The 26,225-nt window shown below is 44.5% G+C and overlaps 1 protein-coding gene across 1 annotated transcript in view; it reads right to left on the bottom strand.

Moving 5' to 3' along the window:
* Nucleotides 1-26,225, bottom strand: part of ARHGAP42 (Rho GTPase activating protein 42) — a 169,491-nt gene that overhangs the window by 62,652 nt on the left and 80,614 nt on the right. The window contains exons 4-5 of the mRNA XM_053385674.1: nt 20,028-20,099; nt 100-201 (exon numbers count right to left, since the gene is read on the bottom strand). Coding sequence (XP_053241649.1) covers nt 100-201; nt 20,028-20,099 — 174 coding nt within the window. The remainder of the gene's footprint in view (nt 1-99; nt 202-20,027; nt 20,100-26,225) is intronic.

Raw genomic sequence — 26,225 nt, 5'->3', positions numbered from 1 at the left:
AGAAGGTGATTGTCACTTACCCTCGTTGATACTTCCCCCCTCCTTATTAATGCAAATAAAATAATAATAAAATAAAAGCCCCAATGGTAAAGAGCTTACGTCTTGCAGGTGTGATTCCTTCTTCTTGGCAGATAAATTTAAGTGCTTCTCTAAGGTTGAATAATACTTTTCACTTTCTTTATCAAACTTCTTCTTTCCTTCCTGGAAAACAAGACATTCCAAAGTAAAGAACAGGAAACTAGAACCGAACGTGTTGAAGAAAAGACTTCTCAACCATTAGATCAGGGATCCCCAAACATCTGACTTCACAGATCCCTTCATGGAGCTTATGAAGTTCTCATCAACCCCAACCCCAATTCTTGGGAAGGGAAATGAAACAAAGTCAAGAAACACCAATAGACAATCAACGTTTGTTAATCACTGACCCCCATTACTAGGAATCGTAAAAATGTAATAAATAAATAAATAAGGAAGTACAGTGGACGCTCGGGTTGAGAACGTGATCCGTGCGGGAAGCACATTCGCAACCCGCAGCGTTCGCAACCTGCAGCGCCACTCCTGCGCACATGCGGGTCGCGATTCGGTGCTTCTGCACATGCGCAAAGCGCGATTTAGTGCTTCTGCACATGCGCAGGCGCTGAAACCCGGAAGTAACCCTTTCTGGTACTTCCGGGTTCAGCGCGGTGCGGAACCTGAAATCGCGCAACCCAAAGTGTCTGTAACCCGAGGTATGACTGTAATACTGTTGTAGTGGGAATCCTCTTCTTAAATACAGAGGTTCCTCATTGCCAAGGGAGATCCGCTGTGTACATGCCCATATTCGATATTTCTTCATCGTTCCTAATCACATTTTTCACACTATGCATCATTAACTTCTTTCCCACTCATAGGCCCTTTCCGTCCCCAAGGTCTACAGATTCATCGCTGCACAGTCCCATTTAGTCCATGCTGCGACTTGCACAGGTGACAGAGACCAGTGGGGATTGTGCCTAAGGAGAAAGACAACAGGCATCTTGACAAGTATGACAGCTGCCCAGGAAGCTGCAAACTGCCCTCCAGAAGTGAAGGCCCTCTAGCAAACATTGCTAATAAACCTTCCTTATGACTTAACTCCCAACCCTGCACTGCAAAATCTCATTTGATGGGAGAGCTGCTTTCTGCTACCATAAATTCTCACGCTCTATCTGTCCATATATATTGACATAGCAGTGCCACACACAACACACGTGTCTGGAAATGTTCAAGGTTGGAACAAAACTCTAATTATCATTATTTTTGTAAGATGGGAGCCCGCTTCCCAACACTGCAGGGTGGTTTTTAGAAAGCAAGGAAATAAATTCACGCATAACCACAGCCTATTGCATCTTTGCCCTCCATATGATTAAAAAAATCAAATATCCTCATGGTACATTTTTAATGCAACATGGATATACATCAGGTTAAGATATATATCGGAAGCCCTTTGCTTCTTAAAAGGAGGAAGGCGTTTCAGCAGATGCCAATGCAGATTTAATAAATAATATTATTATTATTTATAAAATAATAAATTAATAAATTTTATTTATACCCTGCCCTCCCCAGCCAGAGCTGGGCTCAGGGCAGCTAACACCAGTAAAATTACAGTAAAAACATAATAAGAAAAAAACCCAAACCAATTTAAAATACAGGTTAAAACACAATTTAAAATGCAGCCTCATTTGAAAAGTAGCCCATAGATCAAAACCATAAGGGGAGGGAAATGTAAGGGTCAGACTGACTTCAAACCAAAGGCCAGGCGGAACAGCTCTGTCTTGCAGGCCCTGCAGAAAGATGTCAAGTCCTGCAAGGCCATAGTCTCTTGTGACAGAGCGTTCCACCAAGTTGGGGCCAGTACTGAAAAGGTCCTGGCCCTAGGTGAGACCAATCTAACCACCTTGCGACCTGGGACCTCCAAAGTGTTGTCATTTGTGGACCTTAAGGTCCTCCACGGGGCATACCAGGAGAGGCGGTCCCGTAGGTACGTGGGTCCTAGGCCATCCTCCTAGCTTTGAGGAGAAGGAGGGTCTCCCCTGCCCACAAAGTGCAGCCCTCAGCCCTCGAAGCTTCTAACTCAGCCAGCATCACAGTCCTGAGCCAGACATGTGGGGTTGGCCTAGAGCAATGTTGGCTGCTGACCTGTCCCATTCCTGCATCAAGTCCTGCCAACATGCCCAGGGGAGCTTTGTGGTGAATGTCCTACCTATGTAAAAAGGGATCAGGCAAAAAGCCCGCCTACTCTAGTACAGTGGTACCTCAGGTTAAGTACTTAATTCATTCCAGAGGTCCGTTCTTAACCTGAAACTGTTCTTAACCTGAAGCACCACTTTAGCTAATGGGGCATCCTGCTGCCGCCGCGCCGCTGGAGCACAATTTCCGTTCTCATCCTGAAGCAAAGTTCTTAACCCGAGGTACTATTTATGGGTTAGTGGAGTCTGTAACCTGAAGCGTCTGTAACCTGAAGCCTATGTAACCCGAGGTACCACTGTACTTTAGTCTCACGGTGGCCAACCAGATGCCCTGATTGCGATTACCAACAACTACCACCCACAGGTGCACTGATCCATTATGGGACTAAGCGATGTTGCGTTTTTCTGGAGGACAGGAAGTGACAATGTGCAAGGAACTCCCCGGGTGAATGGGTCGGAGGCATGGGACAATCACTTCTTTCCTTCTACATGCAACTCACACCCCTTTGCAAGGAGGAACAAGTCGGCTGCCTCTGGGAGTTTTGAGTTTTTAATCTTGTCCCCCTTCAGGACATTCTCTCATCCAGACCCTCCCCTTGGGTTTTTCTCAGGCAAAGCCTATAATTTCGCATTTCTTCCTACTACGCAAGGTGAAACATACGGAGGAATACAGAACTAGCTACACGGCAACAGCAGTTTGAACAAGATAAAAAAAAAACAACGAAAACCACAGAAATGTTGATGCATAATAATTCTGCAATTAATCCAGAATGCGGCAGCTAGACTGGTGACTCGGAGTGGCCGCCAGGACCACATAACACCGGTCCTGAGAGATCTGCATTGGCTCCCAGTACGTTTCCGAGCACAATTTAAAGTGTTGGTGCTGACCTTTAAAGCCCTAAATGGCCTCAGCCCAGGATACCTGAAGGAGCGTCTCCACCCCCTTCATTCTGCCCAGTCACTGCTGTCCAGCTCCGATAGCCTTCTGGCAGTTCCCTCATTGCAAGAAGTGAGGTTACAGGGAACCAGACAGAGGGCCTTCTAAGTAGTGGTGCCCTGTGGAATGTCCTCCCTTCAGATGTGAAGGAAATAAGCAGCTACCTTATCTTTATTTTTTATTTATTTTTATTAAATTTTATTAAGTACAAAATAGGAAAAAAAAATATACAAATATACAAAGATGCCCCCTCCAAGGGGGGTATAACTCAGTGGAAGAGCATTTGACTGCAGCTATCTTATCTTTAAAAAACATGTGAAGGCAGCCCTGTTTAGGGAAGTTCTTAATATTTAATGCTGTATTGTTTTTAACACTTGAGAGTGGCTGGGGAAACTCAGCCAGATGGGTGGGGTATAAATAATAATAAATTGTTGTTGTTGTTGTTGTTGTTGTTGTTGTTGTTGTTATGATGATGATGATGATGATGCTAAAGTGGGAGAAGGCGGTTGTATTATTTCAGAGGAAAGCAAAATCTGAATGAAATAAAGAGATTACCATCTGTAGTCCAGCCAGGGGAGGATTCGCAAGGCTAAAGAGGAAGCCAAGGCAGCGAGCCGGTTGGATCGCGCTCACTGCCTTGGCTTCTTTAGCCGCGCTGGAGAAGTTTAGCTCCCGGCTGGAGAGGCTGCGCGGCTATGGCAGAAGCCAAGACAGCCAGCGGGATGGATCCTGCTGGCTATCTTGGCTTCTTTGCTCTTTGGGGCTGGGGGGGGGGGGAACCCAGGCTTCCCTCGCAGCCCCGAGAAGCTCTGGGAGAAGCGGACATATTTTTTTTCTTGATTTCCCCCTCTAAAAACTAGGTGCGTCTTGTGGTCCGGTGCGTCCTATAGAGCGAAAAATACGGTAGCCTAGACCACAATGTGCCCGAAAAAGTAAACACATGTGATAGATAAAAGCTTCAGATGGAAGTAAGCAAGCAGTTCTCAATCTGTGGGTCCCCAGATATTGTTGGACTACAACTCCCATCATCCCTGAGCTCTGGCCTTGCTAGCTAGGGATGACGGGAGTTGTAGTCCAACAACATCTTGGGACCCACAGGTTGAGAAAGGCTGACGTAAGCCAACCGAGGAACCTCAGAAATCAGGTGGAGATCCACTGGGTTCTAACCCACTCAACCCCGTGGATCTTGCTAGAGGACTGTTCCCTAAGTGGACATAGGATTACAGCCTCAAAATCCCAGTCATTTTTGCATGCACGTGATAAGAGATAGGGCTGAATTCTCTCTCTCTCTCTAGGTCTACATTACAACAGAAATCCCGAGGGAAGCAATTCTCACTGAATGCTCCTTTCACTCAATATTTACGTGAAACTTACAGTTGAGAATCACGATCCAAAATGAGCTCCTGTAACAAACAGTTAAGCATTCCATTTGTTGTGACTGTGATAAATGAGCCATTTGAAATTCTGCAACATCTCACACTGGCTCCTGCCCAAATTCTGCCCACATGCAGAACTAGCAAGCATGGCTAACAGACAATTAAAATTCCTGCCTCCCTCACAGAGGCAAACAAAAGGTAGCCTGTTAAGATATGTGCAACAGTTCATCCCATCTTTTATTTTATTTTTTAAAAAACTGTTTTGAAAGCAGTTATTCTGAAAGAGAGAAGTTTAACAACCATGACTTCCTGTTACTAGGGTACCCTGTGGTCTGAGAGCTGCATTTACTGGAAAGCAATGCTACAAATCTGCTTTTTAATTTTCTCTTATTTACCACATGCCAACATTCCTCTTTCAAACGACCCGAGATGGGGAAGAACGCGAACAATTGCAGCCGGTGCCTGAGCCATCGCTCAGCCATTTCAACTGAATTTACATCTTCATTTTTATTTCGGACATGATGGAACTGCTGGGAATCTCTCCATAAAATGCTAGCGAGCCAGACCCTTCTGGCTTTTAAAAAATAAATGACTTGGACAAATATTCCAGGAACGCTATAATTTATTATTATTATTATTTTAAGCCAGGCTTCCAAACCGATAGGTCAGCAAGTACCGTAGAATTGCCAATGATTTTCAGGTCAACCTCACCCCCAGCACATGTGAAAGTTCATGCAGAACCACCAATGAAAGAGATACGAGGGGGGGAATCAAAAGCATATCAAGGGATTTACCTTGTAAAAAAGCCAGCGACATTTTTGAGTAGGTTGACGAATCTTATGGAACAAGGGTGGGAAGCCTCAAGTCTGGGAGCTTCTCTCTTTGTCGTCCCCCCAACTCCCTCTAAGGAATGGCTCCTCCTCAGGCCACACTTTTCACTGGCCCTGATCCACCGGCTCCTCAACTGCTAATACATTCGTGACTTGGAATGTATTACAGTGGTACCTCAGGTTACATACACTTCAGGTTACATACGCTTCAGGTTACAGACTCCGCTAACCCAGAAATAGTACCTTGGGTTAAGAACTTTGCTTCAGGATAAGAACAGAAATTGGGCTCCGGCGGCACGGTGGCAGCAGGAGGCCTCATTAGCTAAAGTGGTGCTTCAAGTTAAGAACAGCTTCAGGTTAAGTATGGACCTCCGGAACGAATTAAGTACTTAACCTGAGGTGCCACTGTACTGAACTCTGATAACACCTTTTGCTTGCCATGATACCCTGTTTCCCTGAAAATAAGACAGTGTCTTATAGTAATTTTTGCTCCCAAAGATGCGCTAGGTCTTATTTTCAGGGGATGTCTTCTTTCTCCATGAAGAAGAATACGGTACACGTTTATTGTCTAATTGTGAGTCAGCCAGACTCCGTCAGGGCAGAGCGAGCAGCAGGGCTCTCTGATTTAAAGAGACCTTGCACTGCTTGAACAGCTCCGGCTGCGCTGCGACCAATCAGTGAGCTGCACGGCGGCGCCCACCGCTACGGTACAGAGGAGTCAGACGCCTTATGGTAGCTTCGGGGGCCTTATATTTCGGGGAGGCCTTATGTTCGGGGGAGGCCTTGTTATCAGGGAGGTCTTATTTTTGGGGGATGCCTTATATTACAGCGAGAGGCAAAACTGGAAGTACAGTGGTACCTCGGGTTACATATGCTTCAGTTTACATACGCTTCAGGTTACACATTCCGTTAACCCTGAAATAGTGCTTCAGGTTAAGAACTTTGCTCCAGGATAAGAACAGAAATTGGGGTCCGGCAGCACAGCGGCAGCAGGAGGCCCCATTAGCTAAAGTGGTGCTTCAGGTTAAGAACAGTTTCAGGTTAAGTACGGACCTCCGGAACGAATTAAGTACTTAACCTGAGGTACCACTGTAGGTCTTATTTTGGGGGGATATCTTACTTTCGGGGAAAGATGGGAGCTCAGCGGGTTAGAGCATGGTGCTGATAATGCCAAGGTTGCAGGTTCGATCCCCCCGTATGGGGCAGCTGCGTATTCCTACATTGAAGGGGGTAGGAAAAGATGGCTTTGAGGGTCCCTTAAAGGTAAAGGGACCCCTGACCATTAGGTCCAGTCATGACTGACTCTGGGGTTGTGGTGCTCATCTCGCTTTATTGGCCGAGGGAGCCGGCGTACAGCTTCCGGGTCATGTGGCCAGCACGACTAAGCCGCTTCTGGTGAACCAGAGCAGCGCACGGAAACACCTTTTACCTTCCCGCCGGAGCAGCACCTATTTATCTACTTGTACTTTGACGTGCTTTCGAACTGCTAGGTTGGCAGGAGCAGGGACCGAGCAACGGGAGCTCACTCCGTCGTGGGGATTCGAACCGCCGACCTTCTGATCGGCAAGCCCTAGGCTCTGTGGTTTAACCCACAACACCACCCACGTCCCTCTCAGGGTCCCTTCCAACTCTACAGTTCTATGGAGAGGTGTGGGTGTCAGGCCCAAGCCGAGTGGAGGGGGGACGCAGTCAGGTACACTTGCCCCAGGCCTCAGAAGGGGGGGCGGGGGGGAATGCCAGCTGTTTTTTTGTCTGTTTGATTTTATAACTTTACTCTAACAAGACTCCCACCTCGGGCGTGCTCTGCATGGGCCTGGTGGGTGTGCAAGCCTTCATTGGACAAATGCACCCTATTGTGCAAAAATAAAAGCCACATCCCTTGTTCCACCCATTTATTTCATTTTATTTCTGCCTTTGGCTGCTACTCACCACTGGAACATGCTTCCTCCGCTTTGCCAGAAGGCAGCCGTCAGGTTGAAAAAGCTTCCCCACCCTTCCCCACCCGACAATATGTAGCTTATAGGCAACATCCATGAAGATCAGTGCTACCTTTCCCCCGATAATCCCGTAACCTCCTATTTGCCAGGAACAACCTGCGAAAGCAACTCCACCCCACCTGCCATATATGGTTGGAAAGCAACGCAAAACATTTCATCACCTATTCTATTTGTTCCTCAAATTGAATTATTTCCCCTCTCGCACTTGTTTTCACAGCTAACAATATAAGCAGCTAACAGCATCAGAGGAGGAGGAGGACTTTGGCCCCCTTCTAAAGTAAAGGTAAAGAGTCCCCTGACCATTAGGTCCAGTCATGACCAACTCTGGGGTTGCGGCGCTCATCTCGCTTTATTGGCCGAGGGAGCCGGCGTACAGCTTCCGGGTCATGTGGCCAGCATGACTAAGCCACTTCTGGCGAACCAGAGAAGCACATGGAAACGCCGTTTACCTTCCCGCCGGAGCGGTAACTATTTATCTACTTGCACTTTTTGACGTGCTTTTGAACTGCTAGGTTGGCAGGAGCTGGGACAGAGAAACGGGAGCTCACCCCGTCGCGGGGATTCGAACCACCAACCTTCTGATCAGCAAGTCCTAGGCTCTGTGGTTTAACCCACAGCGCCACCCATGTCCCACTTGGCCCTAGTGTTTCCTAATTCAGCCTTTGAGATCCCAGCGCCCTTCAGTTGTTTCTCACTACAACTGGGAGTTGTAGTCAGAAACATCTATTAGGAACCAAATTGGTGAAGCTGGTTTAGGTGTCCATTCTATACTTCTAGGTAGCATCAGAAGGCAACCATCACTCATTTCAGGAAGAAGTTCCCCCTTCCTGGTGGAATGTCACAAAATCTGGAGCGCTTTCTTTTGTTTGCACAGATCTGGCTTTCCAGATAGTCTCCTGTACTGTATCTTGGAAGCAATAAATTCTTTCCAGCCTACTTAATCAATGCGGAGCACTGACCTCACCATCACTTTTGTTCAAATCTTTAACCAGCTGTTAAGCTTTGGCCGCAAAGTCAGACTCTGTCCCCCCCCCCCCCGCATGAAGTCTCTGATTCAATCTTCAATACCCACCCCTCTAAGAGACTTGTGGAATTTATAGGCTTCGCTCTTACTTCTATGCTAAGTGCTTGGCCCAGTTCTTACTGAGAAGATTCTCCCAGAAGCCACTTGGCCACGGACCAAACATTTCCTCTAATGTGTGACCACCACAGGCTTCCAGTTTATGACTGGTGGGAGGGTCATAAATTGAGGGTCCCGTAGCAACCCCCTAAAAGCAAGGTTAGATTGTCTGCCAAACACTAAAGGCTGTTAAAGACAGTATGAGTGTCAAGCTGGAATAACTACAATATAATGGACCTACCACAGGCAAAGGGGCTCTATAAAGTGGGACTCTGCTCAGCACAAACCAGTCTACTTTTTCCCTCTTAAAAAGGAATATGTAGCACTGGACAGGATTACTGTGCTCAAATGTCACACTAAACCATGGGTAGGTAAACTAAGGCCCAGGGGCCGGATCTGCCTCAATGACCTTCTAAATCCGGCCTGCAGACGGTCCGGGAATCAGCATGTTTTTACATGAGTAGAATGTGTCCTTTTATTTAAAATGCATCTCTGGGTTATTTGTGGGGCCTGCCTGGTTTTTTTTACATGAGCAGAACGTGTGCTTTTATTTAAAATGCATCTCTGGGTTATTTGTAGGTCATAGGAATTTGTTCATTCCCCCCCCCCAAAAAAAAACCATAGTTCGGCCCTCCACAAGGTCTGAGGGACAGTGGACTGGCCCCCTGCTGAAAAAGTCTGCTGATCCCTGCACTAAACCATGGCTTAGCACAACATGCATGTGCAGGAAAAAGCCACAGTGAGCCCCTTCCCTGTTGCATGGCTGGGAGAACTTCAGTCTTAGCTCAGCTGTGTTTTGATGGACAGACCGTGGTAAACATTAACTCATTTTTTTAAAAGTCTAACCTGGTGTAAACTAACCATAGTTAATGTTATCACAGCTCTGGTTCCAGGTGACATAGCAAGTTGTGGCTGGGGAAACTCAGCCAGATGGGTGGGGTATAAACAATAAAATATTATGATTAGTTTAACAAAAGAGTAATGGAATGCTTTCTGATGCCTCCTACTGGAAACTCGGCCCATGTGAACACACTGACCTTGGTGTTGCTAAAGCAAAAACAATGCTTGAACCATAGAATTACAGAATGGTAGAGTTGGAAGAGAACCCAGAGGTCATCTAGTCTTGCCCCCTGAAATGCAGGAACTGCAACAGAAGTATCCATGACAGATGGCCAGATGTTTGTACAAACTGTGGGGTTCATCTGCTGATTATAAAGTTGTCCATTTCTTCATTCTTACCATCTATCTATCTATCTCAAATGGGCCCAGAAACATTACAGCCCCTAGTTTAGATGACTTTCAAAGAGGATTAGACTTGATCTTCATGAATTTGTCTATTTCATGCAGTCATGATAGATATAGGGAATTTATAGGCAGCTCAACATAAAAAAAAAGCTAAGATCATGGCCACTGGTCTCAACACCTCCTGGCAAATAGAAGGGGAAGAAATGGAGGCAGTGAGAGATTTTACTTTCTTGGGCTCCATGATCACTGCAGATGGTGACAGCAGTCACGAAATTAAAAGACGCCTGCTTCTTGGGAGAAAAGCAATGACAAACCTAGACAGCATCTTAAAAAGCAAAGACATCACCTTGCCAACAAAGGTCCGTATAATTAAAGCTATGGTTTTGCCAGTAGTGATGTATGGAAGTGAGAGCTGGACCATAAAGAAGGCTGATCGCCGAAGAATTGATGCTTTGGAATTCTGGTGCTGGAGGAGACTCTTCAGAGCCCCATGGACTGCAAGAAGATCAAACGTATCCATTCTGAAGGAAATCAGCCCTGAGTGCTCACTGGAAGGAGAGATCCTGAAGCTGAGGCTCCAATACTTTGGCCACCTCACGAGAAGAGAAGACTCCCTGGAAAAAACCCTGATGTTGGGAAAGATGGAGGGCACAAGGAGAAGGGGACGACAGAGGACGAGATGGTTGGACAGTGTTCTCGAAGCTACCAACATGAGTTTGACCAAACTACGGGAGGCAGTGGAAGACAGGAGTGCCTGGCGTGCTCTGGTCCATGGGGTCACGAAGAGTCGGACACGACTAAACAACAACATAGGCAGTATAACACTATCGGCTGATGGTGCAAACTGGGAGTGGGCTGTTGCTTGTGTGTTTCCCATAAGCATCTGCTTAGCCAACTAGACCATTTGTCTTATCCAATAGAACTCTGCTTTTATCCTTGAGAGGATCACATGAAGACTGTGACTGATCCCTTCTTTGTGAAGGTTCATCCACAGACAATTATGAGATGTTGCCACCAGTCTGGTGAACCTCCTGATGAAGCCTTAGGCAGCCCAACTATCTGGACAGTTTATCACCCCAATGGACAAGCACCCCTCTTCTTAAGCCTAGCTATAGAGACTTTGAAAAAGTAAGAAGTTTTAGATTTACACCCCCGCTCAAAGCCCAACTCTTGCCTTGTGAACTATATAACCTTAGAACACAAAAGGAGTGGCTTAACAACTGCGTGGTCTAGAATGTCAGGAAGATTAAGTGAGAAATTCCAGAAAACTGCCCTTTAAAGCCAAATGTCAACAAACAAAGAATTTTATTTTGGGAAAAGGGAGAGGGTTAGGGTGGGGAAGAGAATGAGAAAGGAGCCACAGGTAAAGAAACTTGCACATCAAATCAAAATGCGATCTAACTTATGTGGTTACCTTTTACCTACTATCATAGAATCTGGGCTTCAGAGCATGTGCAGAGTTCCATGGAGAAAAGTAGCCCTGAAGCTCTCCATTGCTGGGGTCCTGATTTTGATTGTTTTGAGAACTGAGAGTGAAGTCTAACCTTTTTATTTAATTGTCGAGACCAGTAGAAATGGGCTCTGAACAAAGACTGCTTAGTTTTGGGACAATTACAAAACAGACTTGGTTGCTGATACAAACAAAAAAATATTTAGAAGTACCTTCATCTTCCTAATCACTCTGAAGGTACATCTCAGAACAGCTAGCCAATTCTGAAGAGTCAGTTAAGGAGGGATTACATTTAGAATGTGAATTCAGAAACAAAACCCAGGATATAATCAATGGAACTTACAGAAGTGCAGTGCACCATATGAAAAATAGGAAGATAATCGAAAAGCAAAATATGCACTTTTTGAAATATTACTTAAGTCTTTGGTGTGACAACTGCAAAAACGCTTCCTGCCAGAAATAACACATCAGAGATGTAAAAAATATTTCTAAAATTCTACTTTTCTTCATTTTCTGTCATATCTTTGAAACAAACAGCTTGAAATACGGCTTCCCCCTTCCAATAGGGAAGAAAACTTTAGATAATGCCCTGTAATATTTTTCCATACTGCGATCCATGCGAAGAGCAGCTTTCAGAAATGTAATATTTCTTAAAGGTTTTCTTCCCTTCTTTTGATTTCCTTAATTGTTTCAGCATGTTACTTGAAACAGTATCCTGTTTTGAAAACGAACAGCCAGAGGAGTGGAGTCTGCTTGCCTTCTTTATTCATCCTCTTCGAGTGTGTTTAATGAAATGTCATAGTGTGTATATATCCCTTGGACAATTCATCCTAAGAGCTGCTTTGCTTGACTAAGACCAAAGGTTCATCTGATTTAAGGTTCTGGTTCTAACAGCATGTGAGCAGACAGACACTACTGAAATCTTGAAGAGGGAAAGAAGGCAAACGTCTTCTGCCATTTGTTCCCACTGTCTGGCCCAGAGATGCTCGTCTCAAAATATGGTGGTTTCGTTTAACTGTAATGGCTTATGGCTGTTGTCAGACCTAGCCATTACCGGTGCCTTTCTTTGAAATTGAAATACTTTATTGTCACTTGTACAACTTGTATACAGTGAGATTACACCAGACCCCCCACTCAGCTCTCTTAGTCTTAATTCCCCTCGTTTACTGACGCACACCCAGCAAACCCGAAAGTCAGTTGACCTGTTGTTATCTTTTCATTCGGCAGCCTAACAGCCCATGGATAGAAGCTGTTCATTACCCTGTTGGTGCAACTAATCATGCTTCTATATCTTCTGCCCGATGGCAGAAGATCAAGAAAGTGCCGGCCAGGGTGTGAATCATCCCTGAGAATTTTCCTCACTCTCCTGAGGCAACGTTCTTCCGCTATTTCTAGAAGGAGGGGTGTTATCATGGGGTGGGCACTTGCTCAGCTGAGCACAGGTGCTGGAAGACTTATTCCCTGCACCTCAGCTCTGCGGGTCAAGGAAGCCACCCTGCCTCTTGGGCTGGGATGCATAAGCAGGAGGACGCGGGTGGTGCCGTGGTCTAAACCACTGAGCCTCTTGGGGCTTGCTGATCGGAAGGTCGGTGGTTTGAATCCCCGTGACGGGGTGAGCTCCCGTTGCTCTGTCCCAGCTCCTGCCCACCTAGCAGTTCAAAAGCATACCAGTGCAAGTAGATAAATAGGAACCACTGTGGTGGGAAGGTAAACGGCATTTCCGTGTGCTCTGGCTTCCGTCACGGTGTCCCGTTACACCAGAAGCGGTTCAGTCATGCTGGCCACATGACCCGGAAAGCTGTCTATGGACAAACACCGGCTCCCTCGGCCTGAAAGCGAGATGAGCACCTCAACCCCATAGGCACCTTTGACTGGACTTAACCATCCAGGGGTCCTTGTACAGACAAGCAGGAGGGGCAGGGTGGCTCTCCTGCATGTCAGCTGTTAGCCAGGAGGCTTCAGCAAAGCTTCTGGCTTGCAAGGAGATGGTCTCTGGAACTCATAGAGGATGTTCGCTTTGGGATCTGGGGCGGGTCTCTTTGTCAGGCGGAGGTGCAGCAGGGCTTTGCTAAGGCTAGCCAGGGCCTCTCAGGTGGGCAGCACCTGGCCAGCATTAATTCAGGAAGGATTATAGCTCAGGGGTAGAGTGATTTTTTCAATATATTTTTTTGCATGCAGGAGGTCCCAGGATTCAGCCCCAGCATTTCCACGTTAGACAGGGAAAGACAGAGACCTGGAGACTCACTGCCAATCAGTGCAGACAATACAGCTGGAACAATGGTTTGACTTAGCACAAGGTTTTACCTTGTATAATAATTATTTATTACTTACTAAATTTGTATACAGTGGTGCCTCTGGTTACGTACTTAATTCGTTCCGGAGGTCCGTTCTTAACCTGAAACTGTTCTTAACCTGAAGCACCACTTTAGCTAATGGGGCCTCCTGCTGCCGCTGCGCCACTGCTGCACGATTTCTGTTCTCATCCTGAAGCAAAGTCCAAGGTACTATTTCTGGGTTAGCGGAGTCTGTAACCTGAAGCATATGTAACCTGAAGCGTATGTAACCTGAGGTACCACTGTACTGCCCTTCATTCGTAAATCTGGGGACAGTTTGCAATATAAAAAGACAAGTTAAAAAAACAACACAGTACATAATCAAAACAAGAACAGAAACTAACCAATAACTCCCATACGATCTAGGGATAGCCAATCTTAAAATTCAGTTTTGCAAATCAGTTTGCGGCTTTTATAAGAGTTCTCATGAAAATTCATCTGGGAGGCCAACATATCCCTGCTTCCCAACCAGGGTCCCTCCGTCAACCATCTACCACCACTGTGAGGGTACAATCGTTGGACCCTAATAAAGGCCCCAAACAGAGGATGCCAAGGAAGACAGAGAGAAAAAATGAAGAGGGGTTTTTAAAAAAAGAAAAAGAAAGAACCAGCAAGAAGAAAGGAAAGAGAGAGAAGAAAAGGAAAGAGGAAAAAAAGACAAAGGGGAAAGAAGCAATAAATAAAAATAAATAGGACTTCCTATTTTACATCTTCCAGTTAACATAAAAAAAGTTATTTAAGACATTCAACCCATGATAACATCCGTCTTCTCCACTTTCTACTACACAATATTTCTTTTAAATCCAAGTGTTTTGATGTTTATTTACAGATTCAGACTCTCTTTTTTTTATAATATTCGGAAGGGCTAACAGCAGATGGAGAAACAAACATACTTTAAAAAACAGCATCTGCTAAAACAACTTTTTCCCAGCAACTATCAAGCAACATCTCAGCACAGACCTTCCCAGTTGGACGGCCAGAACCGTCTTATGAGAAAATAAATCTCATGCTCAAGAACTGTTTACAATGCCCTTCCTGTTTACTGATGGAAAAAGGTGGCTTAAACCAAAAGCTAACCAGGGACATGCAGGCCTTCCCTTAGGCTGGCTAAGCAACTGCCGGCAGATTCTAGAGTGGAGTTGTTGTGAAAGGCCACTTTTTTGGCCCTGACAAAGAAATGGACACACTTAGGTCCATTCATTTTCAGGGTCTGGCGCCTCCTACCTCATAGTGGAGATGTGCAATTCTCAAACCCTTTGTGGAACTCCAAATGATTCCCCAGAATGATGTCAGGGACTGGGAAGCCAAGATGAGGGCAGGGTGCATAGTTCAAGCTAGTTGCTGGTTTCCCAGACTAAGCTCAGGGGAAAGCAGGAGGCTTAGCTGGCAGCACAACCGCTGTTCTAAGCTGAAACTCTCCATCACTGGGCTTGTCTGCGAAATGGAGCCCAGAAAAAGCTATACCTCCCAGCCTAGGAACATTTGTGAAGCCCTGGAAGAGTATATTCCCTGTTCCAGGATACAGAGAGCCAGTGTGGTGTAGTGGTTAAGAGCGGTAGTCTCATAATCTGGGGAACCGGGTTCGTGTCTCCGCTCCTCCACATGCAGCTGCTGGGTGACCTTGGGCCAGTCACACTTCTTTGAAGTCTCTCAGCCCCACTCACCTCACAGAGTGTTTGTTGTGGGGGAGGAAGGGAAAGGAGAATGTTAGCCGCTTTGAGACTCCTGAAGGGGAGTGATAAAGTGGGATATCAAATCCAAACTCCTCCTCCTCTTCTTCTTCTTCTTCTTCTTCTTCTTCTTCTTCTTCTTCTTCTTCTCCTCCTCCTCCTCCTCCACAAGGACTCTAAGCTCCCATCTTCCCTGACCATTGGCTGTGCTAGTTGGGGCTGATGGGAGTTTGACTCCGACAATGTAAGAAAAGAATTGAGACCAACCAAAGGACGTTTAATAGGTTTCGTCACCCAACCCCAGAAATGTGCTGGGAAGAAAAACATGCAGGGGTTTTGAGACGCGTTTGCAAATAATCTAAAACGAAGCTGGACAGCTGTTCTGCCCAATATCAGATCAATAGGCAAAACAAAGATCTTTTTAAAAAGATGTTGTTTTTAACATCTCTTTTGTGAAATTCATTTTTTAAAAAATAATTTTTACAGTGGTACCTCGGGTTACAGACGCTTCAGGTTACAGACTCCGCTAATCCAGAAATAGTACCTCAGGTTAAGAACTTTGCTTCAGGATGAGAACGAACGGACCTCCCGAATGAATTAAGTTCTTAACCTGAGGTAACACTGTATTAGTTTTACAAGATAAATTTCACATTAGAATTTCAAGATCAAACAAGATTCTTCCGAATCTTAGGACTTCCCTCCTCCCCTCTGTGGGTCCTTTAGATATCTTAATCAACTGCATATTATAGTTAATCCAAATTATAATCCTCCAGTGTGTCCAAAATCTTTGTAACTTTGCAAAAGTTATTGAAAGCCATGTCATAGAGTTCAAATGTTTACAGTGGTCTTTTAAATACAGTCTATATTTGTCCCATTCTCTATTGAAGTTTTGATCCTCCTGATTTCTGATTTTCCCAGAAAGATGTTAAAGAAGCCTTCTTCTTTGCCACCTCACTTCCATCAGTCAACATTTGTTCAAAGAACTGGAAGGAACCCGGGGGTCATCTAGTCCAACCCCCTATGCTGCTTTTGGCCTAGCAGAGATCAGGGTAGAGTGCGTAATTCACATGAAGAAGCTTTCAGGTTCAATCCCCATCATCCCCAGGAATGACTGTGAAAGACCCCGTGCATCAAATCCTGGAGAATTGTTGCCGGTCAATGTACAGCGTTTCACTGAGTGAACTGGGACAACGGTCTGATCATTTACATGCTGAGCCCTGGGTTTAAACCAAGACAGAAGCTTTAAGTAGGCAAGAAATAAAGATATATTCATGTGGCTGCAGATTTTACCTTAGTATTGAATTATTCCACAGTATTAATTGGGCTGCAGGCCACACTATGTCAGAGACTCGGGGAGAGCTGGGGTTAGGAGCGCAGTTAAAGAAGCTGAGTTGCAAATCAAGATATCTGAGGAATCACCTTGTTCCTTACATTTCCTCCGTCCTCTCTGAGGGTCTTTCTTGTGACGCAACAGGTATTTGTTCCACAGTTGTGCGACTAGGGTCTTTCAGCACAGCAGAACACTTCCCTGCAGAACACACTTCCCATAACTGATGGACACGGCATTTTGTCATCTATTGAATACTTCTCAAAACGTTTGTTTCTTCAAGCTTTCCCAGAGAGACAAGTCTATTCGCTGACAGTATTTGGCTGGTGGTATTTTATGGCAATCTTACACGTTCGAATGCATTTTTTGCTTTAAGTTTGTAACGTTTAACGTGCTTATAAAGGTTCCACGTAAATAAAACCAAGGGGTCCCTATCTGAAACGTCACTCCTGCTGCGAATTCACTATGCAGCTTAAGGAAGAGAGCACTACAGTTCTCCTCCCTGCCCCAATCTGCAAACTGCAGATAATGGGATGGACTTATCTTACGGGACTGGTGGAAAGATCGCAGCAAGGATAATGTACACAGAGCGCTCAGAACACTCTGAAATGCCACATCAATGCAAAGCGGAGCCAAATCAACAGAACAACAAACAGATCTGTCTCTTGCTTTGCCAAGACCAACAGAGAGGCAGATGCAAATGCTAGAGGAAAGAGAAGGAGCCTTCTTCAGTGTCTTAAAAAAAGCATCTCGGTTTGCCCCTTCCGTCTTCTTTGATCTGACACTGGCGGCAATAAAGAGGGAGATGAGCACTTCAGCAAACATTGCTAAATACTATTGTACAGGATGGAGGCTTTCGCCTAAATGAAGACAGCACAGCAACCCGTGATCTCAACAACATTACCAGCTGGGGACCAGCAAAACCACATTGACCAAATAAGGAAAGCGACTTCGTGCCTGAAATCCTTTCCCACTTAGCTCATTCTGCGTTTTTCTGTCATTTGTGCAATAAATGATAGGGGTCACCCTCCCCCACTTTCCCCTCACAGCTAGAATGGAATAAACTGTCTAGCGACCCATATAATGTATAGCTGGGCTTGTGTAATCTTGGGGTGTGAGTAGGAGGCAGAGGAGAGAGAGAGAGAATTATATTTGCAGAGACCAATCCTACACAGAATCATGGAAGGGATCCCCAAGGGTCTAGCCCCCTGCAATGCAGGAATCTCAGCTAAAGCATCCATGACAGATGGCCATCCAACCTCTGCTTAAAAACCTCCAAGGAAGTCCACAACTTCCTGAGGGAGACCATTCCACTGTCAAAACAGCTCCTACTGTCAGGAAGATCTCAGAATCTCCTCTCTTGTAAGTTGAAGCCATTGGTGCGACTCTTGCCCTCCAGAGCAGGAGAGAACAAGCTTGCTCCATCTTTCATGTAACAGCCCTTGAAATATCTGAAGATGGCTACCATAGCTCCTCTCAGTCTCCTCTTTTCCATGTAACACATACCCAACACCCTCAACTGTCCTGTCCCTCATAGGGCTTGGTTTCCAGGCCCTTGATCATTTTGGTTGCCCTCCTCTGCACACGTTCCAGCTTGCCAATATCCTTCTTAAATTGTGGCGCCCAGAACTGGACCCAATATTCCAGGTGTGGTCTGATCAGGGCAGGATAGTATGGTAATAGGGACACTGTAGTTCTGCTGATGCAGCCTAGAATAGCATTAGCTTCTTTTGTTGCTGCAACACACAGTTGACTCATATTAAGCTTCTGGTCCACTAAGACCTCAATATCCTTTTCATGCGTCTTACGAGTAAGCCAGGTGTCCCCCATCATTTGGCTTGTAACAATCCGAAGCTATTTAAACTTGCTCCATGACATTTTCATTCCACAGGACAGTTACATAACCAACACAGTAAAAGATTCTTATTTTCTGCAAATGAAGTTCTTCCTGAAATCCTTTAGCTGTCCCTGTGTGTGTTTATTGAAATTAATATTTCTAAGTTGATGTTTTTAAACATCCTTCCCAAAATAGCAGAGCAACTATAGAGTATCTATTAAATATTATGGGGTGAGGATTCTAAGAATGGAAAGCTGGAGAGAGCCGCAGGGCTATGAAAATCCTGGGAACGCAAGCTGTTTATATTGCTGAAAAAGTTTCGTAACTTGGAGGGTTTCCTCCTCCGTTTTGGAAACCACATCAGAACCGTTCACCCAGACACTGCTGACTTCCCACGAACTTCAGCATCACTCGAACAGCATTCTAAACAATAATTTAATGCCGGCCTATGCTTCTGTCAAAATGCCGGATTCATTCACAGCTACTTTGCAAACCTCTCACCTCCAATGAACATGTCACTTTTATTTTACAGCAAAAAGGGCATATCTGTGGTGTGGAGAGATGTATATAACCTGGCCCATAACTCAGGGAGGGGCAGATGCAGACATCCCCCCCCTTTGAACACACTGGAATAATCCAGGGTTCCCCAAACTTGGCTCTCCAGCTGCTTTTGGACTACAGTTCCCATCATCCCTGACCACTGGTCCTGCTAGCTAGCGATGATGGGAGTTGTAGTCCAAAAATAGCTGGAAGCTCAAGTGTGGAAAACTCCGGCGCAATCTAATACACAATAACAGGCGGCTTCCAATGCTTGTTCACATTCAGAGACGTACTGCAGAGATTTATAATATTCATAGTAGTTGGGTCCAGGCTATCATATCATGACTTAATAAACCAAGCAGTGTACGTCCACATGCAGCCACTTCGCTCTACATAAGCAGAGATACACGTTCAGGAAGTCACAGTCCGCTTTAAAACATGGCTTCATGTCCTGGCGAATCTTCTGGTGAACCAGAATCTGATCGGCAAGTCCTAGGCTCTGTGGTTTAACCCACAGCGCCACCCGCGTCCCAAATTAAGAACATAATACAGCATTAAACATTAAAAACTTCCCTAAACAGGGCTGCCTGTCTGTTAAAAGTAGGACAGTTGCTTATTTCCTTGACATCTGATGGGAGGGCGTTTCACAGGGCAGGCGCCACTACCGAGAAGGCCCTTTGCCTGGTTAGAAGTGGCTGCCTGCAGATGAAAAATCATAGTTCATATCTAGAGGAGGTATCTTACATCAAGATATCTCACAACAATGGGCATTAATTAAAGACTGTTGCTGATTCCTTTACTTTGCTGATTTCCCCCTGAAACACCAAGTGGGAACATAACATCATAATTTATTTATTTTTTGATGAGGGTGTCCTTGTGTGGACGCTGGGGAAAAACTTGTATATATGAGCAGCACCAAGTCCACCATAAACTGCGTTCCCAGTGATGAGTATTCATGGCTTCATCATGCAGTACAGTTTAGCTGTGGGGCTGATTAATTTGTTTTGGAATACTTATATCCTGTTTTATAGTCCCGAGAGGCTCTGAAAGCAGCTTACAAGTGATGTTTACAACAAAAAAATCACATTAAGTCTAGTACCAGGGACAGAAACCACAAAATGAAGCAGTGACCGTGAATAACAATATTCAGAAAGAACTTACTTTTGCTGCACCTATTTGTTCCTTGCGAAATTTCTCCAGTGGGGCTATTAAAACATCATTAGCATTCTGGATCTGAAATACATGTGAAAAAATATGCATCAGTTTGGTTTACGACATTTTTAGCCAACTATAATTCCGATTCACCAACTTCTCAGACGAGAAGTGGCAAAATTCCTGAAATAATTCATAGAATTGGAAAGGACCTTGAGGATCATCTAGTCCAACCCACAACAATGCAGAAATCTATTGTCCAGTGTGGGGTTCGAACCCAGAACCCTGAGATTAAGAATCTTACACTCTACTGACTGAACTATTCCACTGACTACTGAGTCAGCTATTTCCGAAGAGCAACCTGTATATGAATACACCGGCTAAATTATGATTAAGTCTGTAACCTTCCACAGGCTTAGTAGAGCGTAAGGCTGGATTTAGACACATCAAAGAAGCATTTCAGTTAAACGCGTTGCAAACTTTGTATGACAAATCGGGCTAGCAAAAACGGAACTCCACAGCGCCATCTGGTGTCACAGTGTCAGAATGCATAAACAATGCATATAAAGCGCTTTTTCTTTGCCAATGTAGCTGAGTCCTAAGACTCAATGGATTCAGTTGGATTGATTTCTGAATAAATAAACATTAAGTATCCCGGGAACCTCTGCTTTCTTTGTTCTCACCTTTAAATGTTAAAGGACTAGAACCTTTGCTTTATGACGCATAAACCAAGATACTAGCCCTCATGGCACCAAAATAGGCTTTGCTAATATGTGGATAAGCAACCATCTCTTATCCTTTTGGCATATATATATATATATATATATATATATATATATATATATGGTAACAAACACTCACAGCTGAAAGTATATCTGACTAAATCAGCATGACAAATCTACTGGAAATCGACGGACTTAAGTTACCATATTTACACAAATCTAATACATCATCAAATCTATGAGCACCCTAATTTTCTTGACGAAATTTGGCCAAAAAAGGTGTGCATTACATTCGAGCAAATATGGTAGTTGTGTCTATTTATTTCATTGGCTCTTCTCTAAGTATGACTTAGATGGAAGCACAAGAAGATAAAAGTTTTTACTTGGGGCCTCAAAGATAGAAGAGTAGGTTGTGGAAAAAATGTATTTTCATACAGCATCCACGCTGAAAAGGCCCTAACCTTGGTTTAAACTCTGAAGCAAGCCACAAATGAAGAATTTGGGGAAAAGATTGTCCTTTACTCCTTCCCATGTTTAACACTAGTAGAATCTCACCAACACACATATAATTAACACAAGTTGCAAAATCAAGCTTTTCCTGATATTGATTTTGGTTTAGCTTGGTGCAGAATATATATATATATATATATATATATATATATATGCGCATAAAGTATACCCAGATGCCTGTTTAAAATATATTGCACTGCATATTCACTAAGAACTTGTTTTATAAAAAAATATGATTTCTGGCCAACTGCTATGATTGTTCCCACTACATTTATTACTAGCAATCTCTCTAGATAGGAAATCTAAATAGTCATTCCATCTGTCCCCAAAATTCCCCATTTGTGAGATTGAAGCTGGGTTCGTTGTAGTTGTAGTTGTAGCTGTTTGGTTTAAAGCATATAAATATTTAAAGAGAAGAAGCATCATTATACTTAAGACTCCCAGAACTGCAGTAGTTTTAGAGTAATTAAGTTTTAGTGTTTGAGCAGTGATGTATTTCAGTGCTAATTGTGGGATACAAGGGCAAGACGACTGTCTGGAGCAAAGTTTAATACAGCTATTCTCCCCGCCTCACCCACAAATAATTTGAATTTGGTGGGTAATTTTTATCTGTTATAATCGCCTTCTACTTAACATACCAAATGAACTGTTGGAGATATTTTGATAGCTGGTGCTTAAAGCTGTCGGTTGAACTGGGGGAAAAGAGGCTAACATGTCAGTCATTACTCTTAAAATCAATTACCATCAGAGTACCTTGTCCATATGGAACAAGAATGACACACACAAACACCGTCAATGAGACCTCTCTGCAATCTGTTTCACGGCCATGCTTTACAACTTACTTGTAACACTCAGTATTATATAGCAAAAGCAAACCCTGAAAAGATATACTACAAATTAGGGATGGGGAGGAATCTGTTCTCGTTTTTGCACTGGGCGAACCCAATGTGATGCTTCCAAACTTGCTTGCGGACTGGAAGACAACTCTCCGATTACGCCCTTCTACGGATTGCAATTCATGGCACGCAAAAAGCATACAAAACTATAAATTTCACATAAGGGATAAAGTACAAAATGCATAGTTTGTGGGGGAATGCATTGGAAAGCATGTATTTTATGTACATGCAAACACATGTACAATTTAAATGTGAGCTTATTTGTGCATCCTTTTCCAAAAATACGTGCAAAAGGTGAACCTATAATCAAGCACCAGATAGGCAGCTTGCGTCTAATCCTACTATAATTCCTTGAAGAGCTCCAGCAGTGGTTCTTGGGAACTATTTTCAGCCACGCTATTCCTCCTCATCAGTAATGTGCAAAAACCTCCCTTCTACAGCCACAGGGATTTCCAGCTTACCAGAAAGTTAACATTGCATATTCAGGGCATTTCTCTGCACAAGTAGATATGTAATTTTCCCAAAGCAGGATTTTCTAAGCGAGTAAGTTTGGATTCTGAAATGGGAACACGTCAGTCCCTCCTCAAAGTGCTGACTGGTCTGTTGTTTCACCATCTGCCAGATTCTTACTCAGAAGACCAGACTATAAAAACACCCTAATAACTAATTGTGAAACAATTCTCTCTCTCGCTGTTCTCTGTTGCTTCGTCCCGCTACCCAAACATACGCAAATCCAGGATCGATATTTAGAAACTTGTTGGTTTATTCAAACCATGTACCGGTACTTTGGAAACAGCAACTTCTGGGGAGATCAATTGTATCCTTACTGATAATTTACACATAGACATTGTGGCACAGCCGACTTTTTACCACAAAATTACAACACCTAATGAAGACAGCAGAGAAATCGGTGCTCCACTAGATTTAAAGGCCCAAGATAAAGCAGCAAAATCAAAATGTGCTCGATATCGTGGAATGCCATTAAAGATTGGGCAGAAGAATAGGACTAACTTTGGCAGGTGCCTAAAATCATGCCAAGCACACAAACAAAAATAAAACTATACCAACAAAAAGAAATATGGCCAAGTTAGATAGAGTTCAATAATTTGGGTAGTGCCATGGGAAAGGCCCTTTCTCCAATTGCTACTTGCCCAAAGGTAAGGTCACCCGAAGAATTTGTCTGATGTACGGTGGTACCTTGGTTTTCGAGCATCTCAGAAGCCAATGTTTTGGTTTTTGAACACCGAAAACCTGGAAGTAAATGCTTTTTGGAAGTTGAATCATTTCCGCTGTGTTTTTCTCAATTTTCTCAATTGAAATTGCTGACCACTCTTTGCACCTTGGTTGTCAAACGTTTCAGAAGTCGAATTGACAACCGAGGTACCACTGCCAAGGAGGTTCATGGGGTTTCAGGCATGGTTGACTTGGGTTTAGTATGCCTTCCATTCCTCTTCCATACCAAAGGGTGTGTGTGGATTACTCAAAAGCTGCAATAAAAGCTCTCTACTACACCACAGAAATGAATGAATACAGAAATGAATGCTGTGTTTCCCATAGAACACAGATTTAAAATGACAGAGATTATTAAATTTGATACCGTAGAAAAATAAGTTGGCACGTTCTGGTACCTCCATCAAGATCTGGAACTCAACAAACACAAGAGATCCCAAAATGCTAATGCCACAAGAGGAGGTTTTGGTTTATGAGGTCATCTTAACAAGGAAAAACACACAAGCATTTCCAGGGCCCCAAATGCTGGCTCTCAAAAATTACTAAGAAAAGCCTGTAATAAGTACCTTATGTTGTTGGTCACTGATTCCCCACCCCGCTCCCCGATTCCAGCCTTTCCACAAGCGGTACAAGCCAAATCTTCATGCAGTGCGTACGTCAGGAATTCATAGAAACGGGGAACTGTGGTCACAATTGTTTCTCCTTGTGAGGTCGACGTGCAAGGTGAACAAACACATGTAATTGCATCTTTATTTTTATTTTTTTTAGAAATGTTAACAGCCTGACGTAAACAAAATACAAACATGGGTTGGGTTTTCTTTTTCAGCAAGTCAGTAGAAGCAGAATAGCATCATAGGGAAGTGTTTCAGGATATAATGGCTGACTAGATAAATAGAGGGGGAAGAAATGGAGGCAGCGAGAGATTTTACTTTCTTGGGTTCCATGATCACTGCAGATGGTGACAGCAGCCACAAAATTAAAAGATGCCTGCTTCTTGGGAGAAAAGCAATGACAAACCTAGACAGCATCTTAAAAAGCAGAGACATCACCTTGCCAACAAAGGTCCATATAGTTAAAGCTATGGTTTCCCCAGTAGTGATATATGGAAGTGAGAGCTGGACCATAAAGAAGGCTGATCGCCAAAGAATTGATGCTTTTGAATTATGGTGCTGGAGGAGACTCTTGAGAGTCCCATGGACTGCAAGAAGATCAAACTTATCTATTCTTAAGGAAATCAGCCCTGAGTGCTCACTGGAAGGACAGATCCTGAGGCTCCAATACTTTGGCTACCTCATGAGAAGAGAAGACTCCCTGGAAAAGACCCTGATGTCGGGAAAGATGGAGGGCACAAGGAGAAGGGGATGACAGAGGACGAGATGGTTGGATAGTGTTCTCGAAGCTAGCAACATGAGTTTGACCAAACTGCGGGAGGCAGTGGAAGACAGGAGTGCTCTGGTCCATGGGGTCATGAAGAGTCGGACACGACTAAATGACAACAACAACAACAACAGATACAATTAGGGAAGAGGAGTGCCTCTTGTACGGGACATGTCATGCTTCTTCTGGGGTAGGTTGCCTACCTTTGATCCCAAGTCTCCGCTGCCTTACAGGATATCTTTGAGAGAAGAAAAGGCTAAGGAGCAAACCCTACAGAAATCCACAGTCCTTAAGAAGGTTGGATGGTGCCTTGTACGCCTCCTTCTAGCAATTCCTGCAGCCAGGCTGGTGCCAAACGTATTGCTCCATTTTCCTTTGGACCACATCAGGTCGAGCAATGTCGAGCGAGGCCAAGCAATGGGTCTTGTTATCTGGGCAGCCCAGAACCTCCAAACACACTGCCTATGCTTGCGCCCCAGGGAGGTCCCTTTGGTGCTGCTAATGCAACCATCTGATTTCACCCCTGGAAGGGCACTCCATTGTCTCTGGAGACAGATGGATGCCCACAATATATGATCCTATGTTAGAACAGATTGGAGACTGTGGTCCGCTTCACCCTGCCTTTAGGTACCATGGCCATAGCTACACCTATCTTGGTCCTGGTAAGGCAACTGATTTTTGTAAATTGCTCTGAGAGCTCTTTTACCTAACACATAGAATATACCGTATTTTTCGCTCCATAAGACACACTTTTTTCCTCTTAAAAACTAAGGGGAAATGTCTGTGCGTCTTATGGAGCGAATGTGTAGTCCCTGGGGCTGGGGGGGGGGGAACCTGGGCTTCCCCCGCCAGCCCCGCAAGCTCCGGGAGCGGCGGCAAGGCTGTGCGCAACCGTGCCGCTGCTCCCCGACCTGCTTTGGGGGCTGGGGTTGGGGGAAGCTTGGGCTTCCCCCGCCCCAACCCTACGGCTAAAAACGAAGCCAAGACAGTGAGTGGGAACCATCCCGTTCGCTGTCTTGGCTTATCCATCCAGCGGGATGGATCCCACTCACTGTCTTGGCTTCTTTGCTCTTTGGGGCTGGGGGACCCGGGCTTCCCCTGACAGCCCCAGAAGCTCTGGGAGAAGCGGACAGGCTCTTTGGGGCTGGGGGGGAAATAAGATTATTTTTCTTGATTTCCCCCCCTAAAAACTAGGTGCACCCTATGGTCCGGTGCGCCTTATGGAGTGAAAAATATGGTAAATGCTTTAATGAGATATTACAGATGCAACGGCAACGCCACCCCCAATTTCTAGGCTCAGATTAAAAAAAGCCAATGGTTGCATGCAATGCTAAATCAAGGGTGTGATCCATAACTGGTCCAGACTCTGTAGAAGACACCCGATGATTCAAATTTCAAGCCAGGAGGAGGGACAGACTTATCTCTGACCGTAACACTATATTTCCACAGCATTAAGATCAGGACAAAGCTTT

Source organism: Podarcis raffonei, chromosome 4 (genome assembly GCF_027172205.1).
Source record: "Podarcis raffonei isolate rPodRaf1 chromosome 4, rPodRaf1.pri, whole genome shotgun sequence".
In the NCBI taxonomy this organism is placed as follows: Eukaryota; Metazoa; Chordata; class Lepidosauria; order Squamata; family Lacertidae; genus Podarcis; species Podarcis raffonei.
The sequence above is the reverse complement of the archived record's forward strand: the minus strand, read 5'-3'. Positions and strand labels throughout refer to the sequence as shown.